The sequence below is a fragment of the Bombyx mori genome, chromosome 17, assembly GCF_030269925.1.
Source record: "Bombyx mori chromosome 17, ASM3026992v2".
In the NCBI taxonomy this organism is placed as follows: Eukaryota; Metazoa; Arthropoda; class Insecta; order Lepidoptera; family Bombycidae; genus Bombyx; species Bombyx mori.
In genome coordinates this window covers 13,738,830-13,753,570 of record NC_085123.1, presented here as the reverse complement: position 1 = coordinate 13,753,570, position 14,741 = coordinate 13,738,830, and the positions used below count along the sequence as shown (strand labels likewise).

Below are 14,741 nucleotides of genomic sequence, written 5' to 3'. Positions count from 1 at the left end.
AACGTTTATGAAAACTTTAATCAAACACATACTTTTAAAATCTCATATATGGAATGGCATCATATTAATTTCTACTCAATAACAGTCCAAGGAATTGATTTCATCGTCCACATCATACATGCCGAGTACATCATCAAGTAATGATGAAATACTTCTAATACCTTCAGACCAACGCCTCTTCTCTTTAATAACCTGTTTAAAATCTTTACTCTTCAGGTAATTGACAAAAAGACTTGGAGTTACCAATTGTAACAGTTTCATTTTTGGTTTTAATTGTTTCTCCGGTATCTGTACTTCAGTTTGCAGTGACATGTGCCTCTCATATATGTTTGCTAATAAGTTTATGTCGTCTGCTTTTAGTATCCCATCAATAACACTATCAGAAGCGGTTGCAGTGTCGACATCGGCCATTTCTTCCGAATTACTATTGCTATCTGATTCTTCTTTAATCGTCGATAGCAATTCGTCTATCGATTGCGGGTCACCAGGTCTTGCATTAAGACTTTCTGGAACTTTATGTTTGTTAAGAATTTCTAATAATTCATCACATATATTTAAGGCACTCTCCATAATCTCTGATTCTGTATCGTCATGTAACAACTTTACTAATACAGTCAAGCATCCTTTGGAACTGAGTTCGTTTAGTATTTGAAACAATCGTCTTTGAATTTCGGTTTCATTCAGAGTAACTATTTTTCTCGACTGCCTTGAAAACGTAACTGGGGGGAATACACCGTCCAACATTCCTTGGTCGGTCAGCAATGATTCTAAAACTATCTTCCAAAACCTTAAAGCACTCAACTGGACTTCCCAGTGGAAATCGCAAATTGCAGACGACACCATGTGTTCGTATATCACTTGTTTGAAGTTTGGACTAATTTTTAAGTTCTGGTACAAGTCACACAATACGTTGCAAGCTTCTTTGCGTACGATTCCTTCCGGGTTGTTGCGTAATATACTGACGGCTTGTTCCTGGAATAAAACAGAATTGAATTTCTAATTGTTTTTTTTTCAAATACTTTTTTATTTTATGTTATTGCTTAGATGGGCGGACGAGCTCACAGCCCACCTGGTGTTAAGTGGTTACTGGAGCCTATAGACATCTACGACGTAAATGTGCCACCCACCTTGAGATATAAGTTTCAAGTAAGGTCTCAAGTTTACACGTTACAGTTACAACGGCTGCCCCACCCTTCAAACCGAAACGAATTACTGCTTCACGACAGAAATAGGCGGGGCGGTGGTACCTACCCGTGCGGACTCACAAGAGGTCCTACCACTAGTAATTACGCAAATTATAATTTTGCGGGTTTGATTTTTATTACACGATGTTATAATTATCCATATCGATAATTATACTTTTTTAAAGAATAATTGGCGTACGAAAATGAGCGGCGGAGGGCTCTATAAGTGTGAATGGGTCAATATCTTAAAACCATGACTGGATTGTTTTATTACCTGAATTGTAGGAAACTCAGCGGTCAACAGTTCCCATATAGTGTTGACCTTGCTGGCAGCCCCGATACACTTGAGCGCAGAAACTTGAACGTAAGCCTCGTAGTCGTTGAAGGCGACCGTCGCGGCCACGTTTATGAGTTTGTCCTGTATTATTTGCTTCTGGAACGGTGGGAATTCTGGAAAGAAGGAAACCGAACGTCGCATTTCAAAATTTTGTTATATCGCTTTATATGAGCACGCAGATTTATTTTTAAAAATAATAAAATAAAATAAATCTTCTATTTAAATCTAAAACTTTTTTTTTATTGCTGAGATGTGTGGACGAGCTCAAAGTCCACCTGGTGTTAAGTGGTTACTGGAGCCCATAGACATCTACAACGTAAATGCGCCACCCACCTTGAGATATAAGTTCTCAGTATAGGGTCTCAGTATAGTTACAACGGTTGCCCCACCCTTCAAACCGAAACGCATTACTGCTTCACGGCAGAAATAGGCAGGGTGGTGGTACCTACCCATGCGGACTCACAAAAGGTCCTACCACCAGTAATTACGAAAATTATAATTTTTCGGGTTTGACTTTTATTACACGATTTGTTATTCCTTCACCGTGGAAGTCAGTCGTGAACATTGTTAAGTACGTATTTCATTAAAAAATTGGTACTCGCCTGCGGGACTCGAACCCCGGTGCATCGCTAGATACGAATGCACCGGGTGTCTTATCCTTTAGGCCACGACGACTTTAAAAGTACCGTGTAACTACTGTAACCGACAGATGGCGTTACTTGTAGGTACATACGACTTTACACGGCCCAGCGTACGTGCACATTTTAGTTCAGCGGTCGGGGAACCGGGGTGTATGACCCCAAATGGAGTAAAATGAAAATTTGGGGGGTAAAAATGAAACTTTTGTGAGTAAAAAGTATATATTGAAGTGAAACTTCTTTAGAATCGTAAAATTTTTAGTCATTGTTTTCTTTTCAAAATTATCATGGGGCCTATAATATGAAAGATGCTAAAAAGAAGCGATTTCTTATTTTTTTTGTTCGTCGCCACGGGGTAATATCAACTTACACAAAAATATTTTGGGGTAATCATTAAAAAAGTTCCCCGAGCGCTGCTTTAGTTAGTTAACTATAACTAGTAGTTATAAAGAATGTAAGAAACTAACTTATAAACGAGATCTCTGTAATAACGTGCAACAACTCGAGCGCGGAGTCCCGCACCTCCCAGTGTAGGTCGTGTAGCTTCATGTAGATCAGTTTCCCGAGCTCGTGCATCGTGGAGCCCGGCTTCGACTCCAGCAGCAGCGACAGATTCGGCGGGAGGAACTTCTTAATCGTCACGGTTATTACATTCAGGGCTGTCACTACGAACTGAAATAAAAATTATATATCAACTATGTGAGTCGACTATTATCAAAGGCGGCAATCTGACTTTTGGACAATGATTGGTAAATCAGAAAAACGAATTATTGACTTTGTATTCCATTGGCAGTCACAAAACTCTTCGGAACGACATCTTAGATAAATAACAGGTTAACTATTAACCTTTATTTAATGCAGGTTTTGAACCGTATTCTTTGAAAGAGACGATTATATTCAAATAAATCTGTATTGACATATCAATAAAAAAATTTTGTCCAAATGCACAGATTGCCACCTTTGATAATAGACGACTCATGTGTAAAGAAGCAAAATTATTGATACGAATAGTCGAACGAATATCGAAGGATCTAGTAGCACCTAGAACGTTCGAGGAGGACAACGCTATCTATTGTCAGATAGCGGAAACACAATACTAGAGATGTGTGGAATATTCTCGATAAAAGGTTGTGGTATCGACTGTAAAAGCGTTGCAGAGATGGCACGCAGTCAGTTAGTAATCGGAACTACTCGAAGCGAAACAGCGAACGGATCACCTGAAGCGAAGCGGAAGAAGTGAATTGAGAATTTTAAAGTGTCTGTGAAGTTAGAATACTTTAAAATTCAATTAAATTCAAAACCAATTTTTCAAATGAAATACATACGTACTTAACAAATGTTCAAGATTGACTTCCACGGTGAAGGAATAACATCGTGTAATAAAAATCAAACCCGCAAAATTATAATTTGCGTAATTACTGGTGGTAGGACCTCCTGGGAGTCCGCGCGGGTAGGTACCACCACCCTGCCTATTTCTGCCGTGAAGCAGTAATGCGTTTCGGTTTGAAGGGTGGGGCAGCCGTTGTAACTATACTGAGATCTTAGAATTTATATCTCTTGACCACACCTTGGTGGGTGACACATTTTACGTTGTAGATGTCTATGGGCTCCAGTAACCACTTAACACCAGGTGGGCAGTGAGCTCGTCCACCAATCTAAGCAATAAAAAAAACTGGATCTTCACATGCTTTCCTTAAAAATAAACGGAAACATGAATTTAAATTAAAAAAAAACCTCACCTTAACAGTTAAATTAGGTTTCTTTAGAATATTATAGACGACGGAATACAAACAAAGTACTTCTATACTTTCGTGCCAGTTTATATTGTGATTCTTGACGAGGAACAGAACGATGTCGAGGACGTAGGTCATCACGAAGACGTTATCTTGATTTTCGACCGAAGAATAATCCGGTTTGACGTCGCCGAAGTCGTCTATAGGGTCGTAGTCCCTCAGAGCGTAAAATAAAGCCTGGAACACAAGGTTCGCTTGCTCGTCATTTAAGCGATGTTTCAAACAGGTGAGCTTCTTCACGCTCTGCACGATAAGCGGCATCGTGTCCAACTCTAAGATCAGATCTCTCAGCGCGAACGATATCCTGGCCGTGGATTCGCACGACGAATTCAATAATGTCACTATGTAATCGTTTATGTTTTCGCGCGTCGCCTCCGATGGTGGTTTCCCTAGCTTGATAAACACCAGTATGGGAACGATGCACATAAACAAACTTTGGCTACGCAAATTGATCTGTCTCGTTCCGTGTTCTTTGCCATATTTCTCGACAGTTTTATCACCAAAAACTATCTTCCAAATAACGGTACAGAACGCAGAGAAACTGATTACGCACGAAGCGTTGCGCCTCGACATGAAAAACTGTACAGCGTTGAAGAACACGATCCCTAAATCGCGAAAATCCTCTCTGACATACTCGACACCGGGTTTCGCGGGTTTTTCCAGGAAAATCTTCACTATTGCAACCCAAAAGATAACCTTGGACAGTAGCAACGACGTTTCATCGTGGTGGATCCTGTCTATTACCACATACAAGTAATGCGAAATCTTAAACTCCTTGACTATCATGCTTAGAAGTAAGGTGGGTTGTTCTAGACGATTGTCTTTGCTGATTATGGCTATTAACATATTCGCCATTGGCTCTAAGCTCTTGCATTTTTCTTCTACGTCGTCACTTGTCAAGACTTTCATTCCCATGTAATCTTCCTCGCTAACTGGCCTTATTATATAACTAATAACTTCTTTGATACTGTTTACGTCTCTCAAATCATTTAGCTTCCACACGAATTCTGCAGCGAATTTATACGCTTGTCTTATCACGAAGATCGTTGTTTTTTCATTGACCAAACTTAGGATTTCTTTCCACACCCCAGTTTCTAAGAGCCAAGAAACTCCTGAACTGTGGTTGACAATGGCCAGAGCTACCTCCGTGAATGCTACCCTGAGACTGGGATTGATATTGGGAGAGTTGATACGCTTAAGTTCCTGTAATATTATGTCCCCTTGAGGACAATTGAACTTCGTGAAATTGAGTTCCGTTTTGCAAACGATCCCGAGTACTCTCGTCAGAAATACTTTGGCGCTGACGTGAGCATTTTCACTTTTGTTTATCGCTTCCAATAATAGATTAGTTAAAAACGGTAATGATCCGAGAAAGGAGATTTCTGAAACAAAAATTTAATTCCATACATAAACACAGCCAGGTTCTATGAGATTTTTTCAGTTCAATTCTCTATATACGCTTCACAGAACATGTGATCATTAGTCCATTCGATTGACTACATCAATAGTTTATCAATTTAGTTATAAGACAACACAGCTCGCCTGGCGTTAAGTGTGTACTGGAGCCCATAGACATCTACAACGTAAATGCGCCACCCACCTTGAGATACTAGTTGTAAGATCTCAGTATAGTTACAACGGCTGTCCCACCCTTCAAACCGAAACGCATTACTGCTTCACGGCAGAAATAGGCAGGGTGGTAGAACCTACCAGCGCGGACTCACAAGAGGTCCTACCACCAGTAAGTATGAAAAATCGACCTAAACTATATAATGTTTCTTCAACTTTTAAACGTCGTCATTCTGTAAATGACAAGACGCACGGCTTACTCTAATTGAACGACTAAACCGGTGTTCAAATATCACAATCACACAATCATGTACCGAAAATTTATGGAAATGTACTAAATATGTACATGTTCGCGATTGACCTCCACGTCGAAGGAATGACAACATGTAATAAAAATGGTGCCATAATTACTGGTGATAAGACAGCTCTTATACGATACGATTGAGACATCGACGTTGTCTCTGAGATTGCGTGGCGGTATTCAAGTTGTGATTTTTACCACATAGGCCGGGAACTATTCTACCCATAGCGATAAAAAAATAAACAATCGCCTCGTTGGTCTAATGTTTAATAAGGACCTTCACTAGTGGCACTATAGGGTCATTAAATAAAAAAAAACTGGCCACTTCTTGTTGATAGGGTCCATTAATGAATTAGCATGTTTATTCGAAATTCGAATCACATACAATAAAATATATAAAGTACTAGCCGTACTCGCCCGTTTCGCTGGGCATTTAAAATTAACATTATTATTTATTGCCATTATTATTAGGGAGTCCAACACTCATATAAATATTAGCCTATCCATTAGGTACATGTATTTTCTACATGGATACCAAGTTTCAAGTCAATCGGATTCATGGTTCAGTAGTTATAACGGAGCATCCGTAAAAACCACTAGATTTATATATTAGTATATAGGTGTAGCTTGACTATAAAAAACAAATAAAATATGTATGTAAATACTGTATGTACATGTTATGATGTATTTATACGTATTTTTTTTAGAACAAATAATCACAAAAATTTTCCACCACTTTTAAAAGTAAATATTTGTTTCTCTCTTTTTTACCACGGTAAAAACTACTTAACCATACTTGATCATTGATAAAGAATTATCTCGTCGTTGCCGACGTTAATAAACCGAATTTCACCGCTATATCGGGTAGCTAGAGTCGAAGTTTGGGTGCTATTAAAATAAACGGTTAAGCTACATATTGGAAATAGGCATTTTGTGGTGTGAATTTGATATCAAATCGAGTGGTTTTAGCTAAAATAACCAGTAAATTTACTGCTATATTAATAGATATTCATCATCATGGTTCCAAGCCGGTTTCGGCCACAACGACCAAAATTTTCTGTCTAATAACTTAAAAGCTAATGTCCGCGCCTCGACACGATCTGACCACAATATGTTCATTATCTCTCGGAGGTATTTAATGTGAAATCTATCCAACACGCGCATATGTTTGCGATACAAACACCATGTTTCCGAAGAGACTAGACAACACAATTGACATGTATACTTTTATTTTAGCGTTTAGAGAAGTTTCGTCTCGTTTTTACCATCGCACCGCCCGCTACCGGAGTAGTTCTTCCACAGTGCGTTTCCAGAGATCTTTTTTGCCACGTACCATCCGACTATGGAATGAGCTCCCCTCCACGGTGTTTCCCGAGCGCTATGACTTATCCTTCTTCAAACGAGGCTTATGGATGGTATTAAACGGTAGGCTGCGGCTCAGCTTTGCCCCTGGCATTGCTGACGTCCATGAGCGACGGTAACCACTCACCATCAGGTGGGCCGTATGCTCGTCTGCCTATACAGCAATAAAAAAAAAGGTCATGCGAACGAAACACTTTATCCCGGAGCTTCCCAAACGCCGCTCTTTTCTACCCCCCTCCCCGGCTGAGCGGGGGAAGGTATGCTTCTCTAAACAGAGCAGATTCGTCGCATAGTGTGCTACCTAATTGCACCGTTGCTCCGGGTCGATGCAGAAGTGACCACACTTCCTATGCCGACTCCGTGCAGACATCAAAGCCTAATAAGCATCAGTATCAGACCTCTCTACCTTTGTCCATCGCTAAAGAACTTAATTACAGCGTCCAGTAAACAGTAAACGGAAAATGTCATTTGCGCACACAAATACACTCTTCTTCTTTGTTTTCTGGACCCGAGTGTAACGGAAACCCGCTACAATAGGGAGAAAACGGATAAAAATGTACAATCTGTTTTTAGTATGGCGAGGATCATGGCCTCCTGGATTTTTTTAGTCGCGCATGCCCGTGACGGAGCCAAAGGTTTCGCCACAATTGGATTGGTTTGTCGTCATGGTAGCCATGACCGACCAACCATCAGACATCTAAAAAACAAAAAAGAATTTATCCAAATTTTAGCAGCTAGCTACTTGTTTCCATACGGCTCACTTGAAATCAAATTCATCGGGAATCACATAGTTCGGTTTCGCGCTTGTGTCTACAATTAACAAACAACACAAAACCTGCGAAATAAATCATTCAAATTGTATAAACTGGCAGCACATCTGCCCAAAATGAAGAGTAAAAAAAAACGTAGCATAGCAAATACGCCTTGCGATATTAATAACATCGACACCTTTATTGACAGAGTCTAAACATTTTATGGCTTATCAATAGTTATCATACAACGTCCAAAATTTGCCAAATCATCGTAGAGATGACAAATCTAGTCGGCGACCGATATCACTATGACACTGCTGTAATGTTTTTTTAATCACCACGATAAGGGCTAGACAGACGACGTGATTGACAGATTTGTGGGAACTTTTAGTTAGAGCATGTACAAGTGTAGTGTTGGTCACGGGGTCCGCACTCACATAAACACCCTATAAAAAATCATTTAATTACATTTTTGCCGTTATAGCCGTCGGAGCACCGTGGTACGTGAGGAATCTTCACGACGACCTATAATTAGAATCGATACGTATCTGAAGTCGGCGTTGGAGGGCTACTTTGAAAAAAACGGCGCGGCACGATAACCCTCTTACCGTGGCCACCGGTAACTAAATACCCAATCCCAAGGACCAAACGGTAAACAAACACCGTCCCCCAAATCACGTCACTTCTGATCCTCCCGATCCCCTATCGGTACTTTTAGGCATTCCAAATACTGGTCACTATTCTCGTCGAACCCTCTGAATGCAACGAAAGGTTCGTCGTGAAAATCAACCCACAGACACAGCCCACTGAGTTTCTCACAGAATCTTCTCAGTGGATCGCGACTGATCCGGTGGGAGTTTCAGTGAAGCACTGCCCTTGCTACGGCTGGGGTTAGCAGTCGCCAGGCTAAGCCCCTTAAGCTCGCTTACATGTCCGATAAAGCTAGGATAACCCCTCGAATTTACTAGCATAGGTAGACAAAAAAGACATGAAAATTTCAGCGCAATTCAGGTGAAATGTCTCATGTTCCTTAATAATCTCTACATATTGCTCATGCTACATATTACTACATATTACATATTATTCTGTAACTTTGAACAAATAAAGATACATTCTTCGATGTTACTTATAGATGACAATGTTGCCTTAAAATACTTTATGCTTGTTAGCTTTTAATCGCGAAGAAAATGAAGCGCAGCATTAGCAAATCCATATTGAAACAGTTTTGGTAAATAAAGAAACCTGTTATTCACCAAGAGATTATGTAAAAATGCTAAGCATGATTAAAATCAAAGTCATATATATACTAGAGGGAACAATGGTTGCAAAGGTACAGTTTTTTTTTTACCTATGCTGATAGCCTTGATAGGCTATTTTAGCTTCTTCTCGACGTGTAGGTGAGCTCAAGGGGCTCAAACCGGTGTGTTGCTAACACTGGCCTTAGCAAGAGCAGTGCTTGGCAGAATCTGCCACCGGATCGGAAACGCGACCCACCGAGAAGATTCGACGAGAAACACATTGGGCTGTGTCTATGGGTTAATTTACTCGTCGAGTCCTTCGTCGCAAGCGACGGGTTCGACGAGGACGGTGACCGGTGCTTGTGGTACCTAAAAGCACCGTTACTGGACCGGGAGGATCCGAAATGACGTGTTTAGGGCGACGTCGACTGTTTACAGGTACAGATCCCATTTCGGTAAAGCGGCACGATACGAGAACCCTTTCGTCGTGGCCGCCGGTAACTACATAGCCGATCCTGCGGACCAAATGGTAAACAGTCGACGTCGCCCAAAACACGCCATCTCGGATCCTCGGATAATTTATTATTATCATCTTATGATAAATGGTTGTTAATGACCTTTTAACTATACTTAATTCAAAGAATAACTATGCTATAGGCTACCAATACTTCTCATAGTTGTCATCCAATGATTAGTAACTAGGCGGGTACTACATGTGAATTAACCGAATATTGTAGAATGTACAAATGATGCATTGTGTACAACTTATCTTACTTATATAAGCATAGGCTTGGTTCTCTAATTAGAAGTTTAAACCGAGGAAGCTTGTGGCCTTCTAATCATGTACAGAATGAAACAGTGTGGCTGCATGTATTTTTTTTTTATTGCTTAGGTGTGTGGTCGAGCTCACAGCCCACCTGGTGTTAAGTGGTTACTGGGGCCCATAGACATCTACAACGTAAATGCGCCACACACCTTGAGATACATGTTTTAAGGTCTCAGTATAGTTACAACGGCTGCCCCACCCTTCAAACCGAAACGCATTACTGCTTCACGGTAGAAATAGGCAGGGCGGTGGTACCTACCTGTGCGGACTCACAAGAGGTCCTACACACTTGATTTTTACTACACGATGTTATTCCTTCACCATAGAAGTCAATCGTGAACATTTATTAAGTACATATTTCATTAGAAAAATTGGTACCCGCCTGCGGGATTCGAGCACCGGTGCATCGATAGATACGAATGCACCGGACGTCTTATCCTTTAGGCCACGACGACTTTAATTAGTAATTGTTCTACTGACATGCAAAAAATATTACAATTCTGATATTGCTGCAGTTCCAGTTCTCAGTATGCCATGTACTGCTCACATTTAGTGGTACACGAAAAGGAACTTAAGTGCCTATACAACCGTGACGAAGTCCAACTTTTTTGATAAATCAAAAAAATAATAATTTTAATATGATTTCAAAAACCAATTATTACAACTGAAGACAACAGAAATCATCAATTAGTAGTTACAAAAATATAAACAAAGACATCTGGAATAATAAAATATACTCTATCTAAAAATAATATTTTTCTCTTAAAAATTATTGGAATATTACCTAATTAGAATTGTTCTTTTTTTTTTTCTTATTAGGATTGTTAAGAAAAGTTGATGAGCTGTTTAAATGTCTTCTAGAATGATCGAAAGCTGACAGATGAATGTTTATGTTTTCAATCTGTTCGGATGTATTTGCATCTATAGATTGAGACTCATACATGTTTAAGAAAATTAAATCATTATCCAACATCATTTGTAATCAAATTTCAGTCTAATAAATAAATTAAGTATTTGAAAAGCACATATTTAACATGTGTCAATTATAGCCATAAAAGGCCAACTTCATTCAACATTACTTGCAATTTAAATTTTTAAATTTCATTGTTGACAGAAATATGGCAAAACAGGCTGCCAATTAAAATAAATTGTGACTACTGACTATGATGACATGATATTTTTGGTCAGCTGAAAAAATTTAACTAACACATATTGTTTTAACCTTAAAGGATCACACAGTTTATATTTTTAAAATGTTTTTGTTTATTGTCCTTGCAGGCAGACAAGCATACGGCCCACCTGATGGTGAGTGGTTACCTTCACCCATGGACTTGAGTAATGCCAGGGGTAGAGCCAAGCCGCTACCAACCATTTTACAAGATTTTACTACTTTTTTAAGAGACAAAATTTATTGATGGAAATTAAGCTTTATTTCTGTTTTGGATACTACCATTAATAATCATTATTACAAATACTTAAGATCTAAGAAATAAAAAATAACAAAAAAAATTAAGATATCTTCAATACCTTTCAAGGTCCAACTGATTAAATTATAATTCCATGAGAGCTTGCAACATTTGTTATAACATTGAAATTGATTTTTAATTAAATGCAGAGTATTGTATTGTCTATTGGTTATATAAACTGTATTTATGAATGACATAATATATTTTTTAAGGGATTGTATGACCTTTATGTCATGTCTTATTTTAGTTTTTATTCTTCTTTCTATGAAAAATAATAATATGGAGTGGAATGAAATGAAATGATATGAAGATGAAACTAAAGGAAAATAGATGATATTGGATGGAAAATAATATCAGTGAAATGGTGGTCATTTACTGAAATTTATTTTGTGGACTTTTTGTAGGATCCCGAGAAGTTATGTCCAGCGGCTTTGTTTCATTTTCCCACATTTGTGCACTTTCACAGATATTAAACAGTTAATAAACCACCATTATTACACATTTAAACCTGAAGAAACACTAAATAGACAAAATAAAACAAATCACACAACTTCACTCCTCACATTCCGCCAAAAAGTCCACATAATAATTATTGCATATATTCATTAAATTTAAAATTAATATTGTATGATTTTAATTTTAAATTAAGTTAAATTTAATATTGTATGATATTAATTTTATATTAAGTTACAATTTAGACTGTTACCTATTAATTATATAGAATGCTGAAATTCTCATATGGATAAAATAGAATAAAGATTGAACGGGTTTTTTTACCATACCATACGGTTTCAAAAAAAAAAAAACGGAAAGGGTAGACTAAAAAAACGGAAAGGGTAGACTAAAAAAAGGTTTTTTAATACATAAGAATTTCCAATACCTATTTGAGGCTTGTATCTATCAACATTTATGTCTACTAAGTAATTAAAGATTTACCTGGATCCGTGCTGGCATTCGTCAGTTTGTTTATTAAGCCATCAGCATAATAACTATTAAGTACATAATTCGGTTCAAGAAGTTTCTCAAACAGTAGTTTCAATTTATTTTGCACACGACATTCCTCCATTGCGACCACGTGACGATAATAACTACCTACTCGATATTTATTCTGTTAATTTATGAACATTTTTAATATGTTTTTGTTATAATTATTTTTCTATTACTTGCGGTTTTTAGAACCGTGCTGTGAAAAACAACAAAATTAACAAAACAAATGTCACAACCGACCGAACGACTCCAAAGGATAATTTGCTGTTTACATTGACATTAAATTTGTCAATTTGACACAAGCCAACATTTGACTTTGAAAGTTTGCCACTTGTGATTGAAAACAACAAAACTAAGGGAAATCAGATTAAAATAATATTAAGCTGAGAATATGCTCATGACTCATGTATAACTAAATAGGTATCCATGTTCCCCTTGCGAAAACTATTAATTTAAAATATGTACTCTAACGCAATACCATTTTAGAAAACCATGGCTCTAGTAATAAGCTACCTTTATGCCTAGTTTACATTACGAAATTAGTGTCATGCATGTTGAGCTCAGTTTCACGAAAGTAGTTTCGATATATGCGAAAGTAATTTCGATATATGCGAAAGTAATTTCGTTAAAAAATTAGCGTCGCGAAATCCACAGTATCGCAGTAACCATGGCGCCTTCAGCATCAAAGCTATAATTTGCTATATTCAATGTAGCTAAAGAAATGCTTATATACCTATAAACTTAAAAAAAGACTATCAAGAAAAAAAAAGTTGGTAGATTCGAGGATGGTCAACAAGAAGGCATTTAAGTGCAATGAAGTTAGTCTCTGAATTAGCAGATGAAGATCCTGATAGTTATAAAAACTATTTTCGAATGAGTGAAGATAATTTTGATTTTTTACTGTAGGTGTTTCGGGACCCTTGTCATTGATATTCATTAATAAGATCTATATTTTTATCTGTACTCCATCGTTGGTTTGCCATTTTCAACGCTTGAAGCGCGTCCGAACTAACAATACACACGTCCGCACAGCGCAGGCCCTTTCGCGACATTAGTTTCACGTCGCGTCTACACTATGAAATTAGTTGCATGACACTAATTTCACCAAAAAATCGCGCAGGGCACGAAACTAATTTGCATGCATGAAATTAATGCATGCATTACGAAAGTATTAAGCCGAATTTACATTACAAAATTAGTGGCGTGAAATTAATTTCGTGACATTAGTTTTACCAACAGTTTCACGTGTAATTTAATACTCGCGAAAAAATGTCGCGAAAGGGCCTGCGCTGTGCGGACGTGTGTATTGTTAGTTCGGACGCGCTTCAAGCGTTGAAAATGGCAAATCAACGATGGAGTACAGAAAAAAAATAGATCTTAATGAATATCAGCGACAAGGGTGTCTCTGGGACTCGAAACACCTACAGTAAAAAATCAAAATAATCTTCACTCATTCGAAAATAGTTTCTATAACTCTCAGGATCTTCATCTGCTAATTCAGAGACTAACTTCATTGCACCTAAATGCCTTCTTGTTGACCATCCTCGAATCTACCAACTTTTTGGAGTTTACTCCTTTAGAATCGATTTACATATATAGGCCCGGGGTATGAAAATTATGGGGACCAAAATCGTACTAGCATGTCACACGAAATGCGTTATGCGCCTGATTGGCTCCTGATTGCGTGATGCGTGCGCGCGCCAATCAAAATCGTACTAGCATGTCACACGAAATGCGTTATGCGCCTGATTGGCTCCTGATTGCGTGATGCGTGCGCGCGCCAATCAGGAGCCAACGCGCGGCCGCGTTATTGCAGGTGACGCCGGGCTGCTGCGCCGGCAGTCCGCCACAAAGCCTCGTACTGATCGCGCGTTTCTCTCATTATTGTATTTTCATATATTTGTTAGTCGTTTGTTTTGTGTCTCGTTAATTTGTTAATAATCTGTAGTGTATCGTGTTGTCGTAATATAGAACTATTTCTCGTATTGTTTCGTTTAATTTTTTATATCCAGTAAACTCCAGTCGTGCGTCGGAGCGGACACACACACTTTTTTTTTTTTTTCTTGATAGTCTTTTTTTAAGTTTATAGGTATATAAGCATTTCTTTAGCTACATTGAATATAGCAAATTATAGCTTTGATGCTGAAGGCGCCATGGTTACTGCGATACTGTGGATTTCGCGACGCGAAATAATTTAATAATTTTTTAACGAAATTACTTTCGCATATATCGAAACTACTTTCGTGAAACTGAGCTCAACATGCATGACACTAATTTCGTAATGTAAA

At 38.2% G+C, this 14,741-nt stretch overlaps 1 protein-coding gene across 1 annotated transcript; it reads right to left on the bottom strand.

Moving 5' to 3' along the window:
• LOC101740749 (uncharacterized) lies at positions 1-12,744 on the bottom strand. Its single transcript, XM_038016858.2, has 5 exons — positions 12,403-12,744; positions 3,899-5,334; positions 2,627-2,831; positions 1,459-1,634; positions 1-972 (listed from the first exon to the last, which is right to left on the bottom strand). Exons 1-5 carry the CDS (start codon positions 12,530-12,532, stop codon positions 76-78), a joined length of 2,844 nt encoding a protein of 947 aa, XP_037872786.1. The 5' UTR covers positions 12,533-12,744; the 3' UTR covers positions 1-75.
• Positions 12,745-14,741: the final 1,997 nt, after the last annotated feature.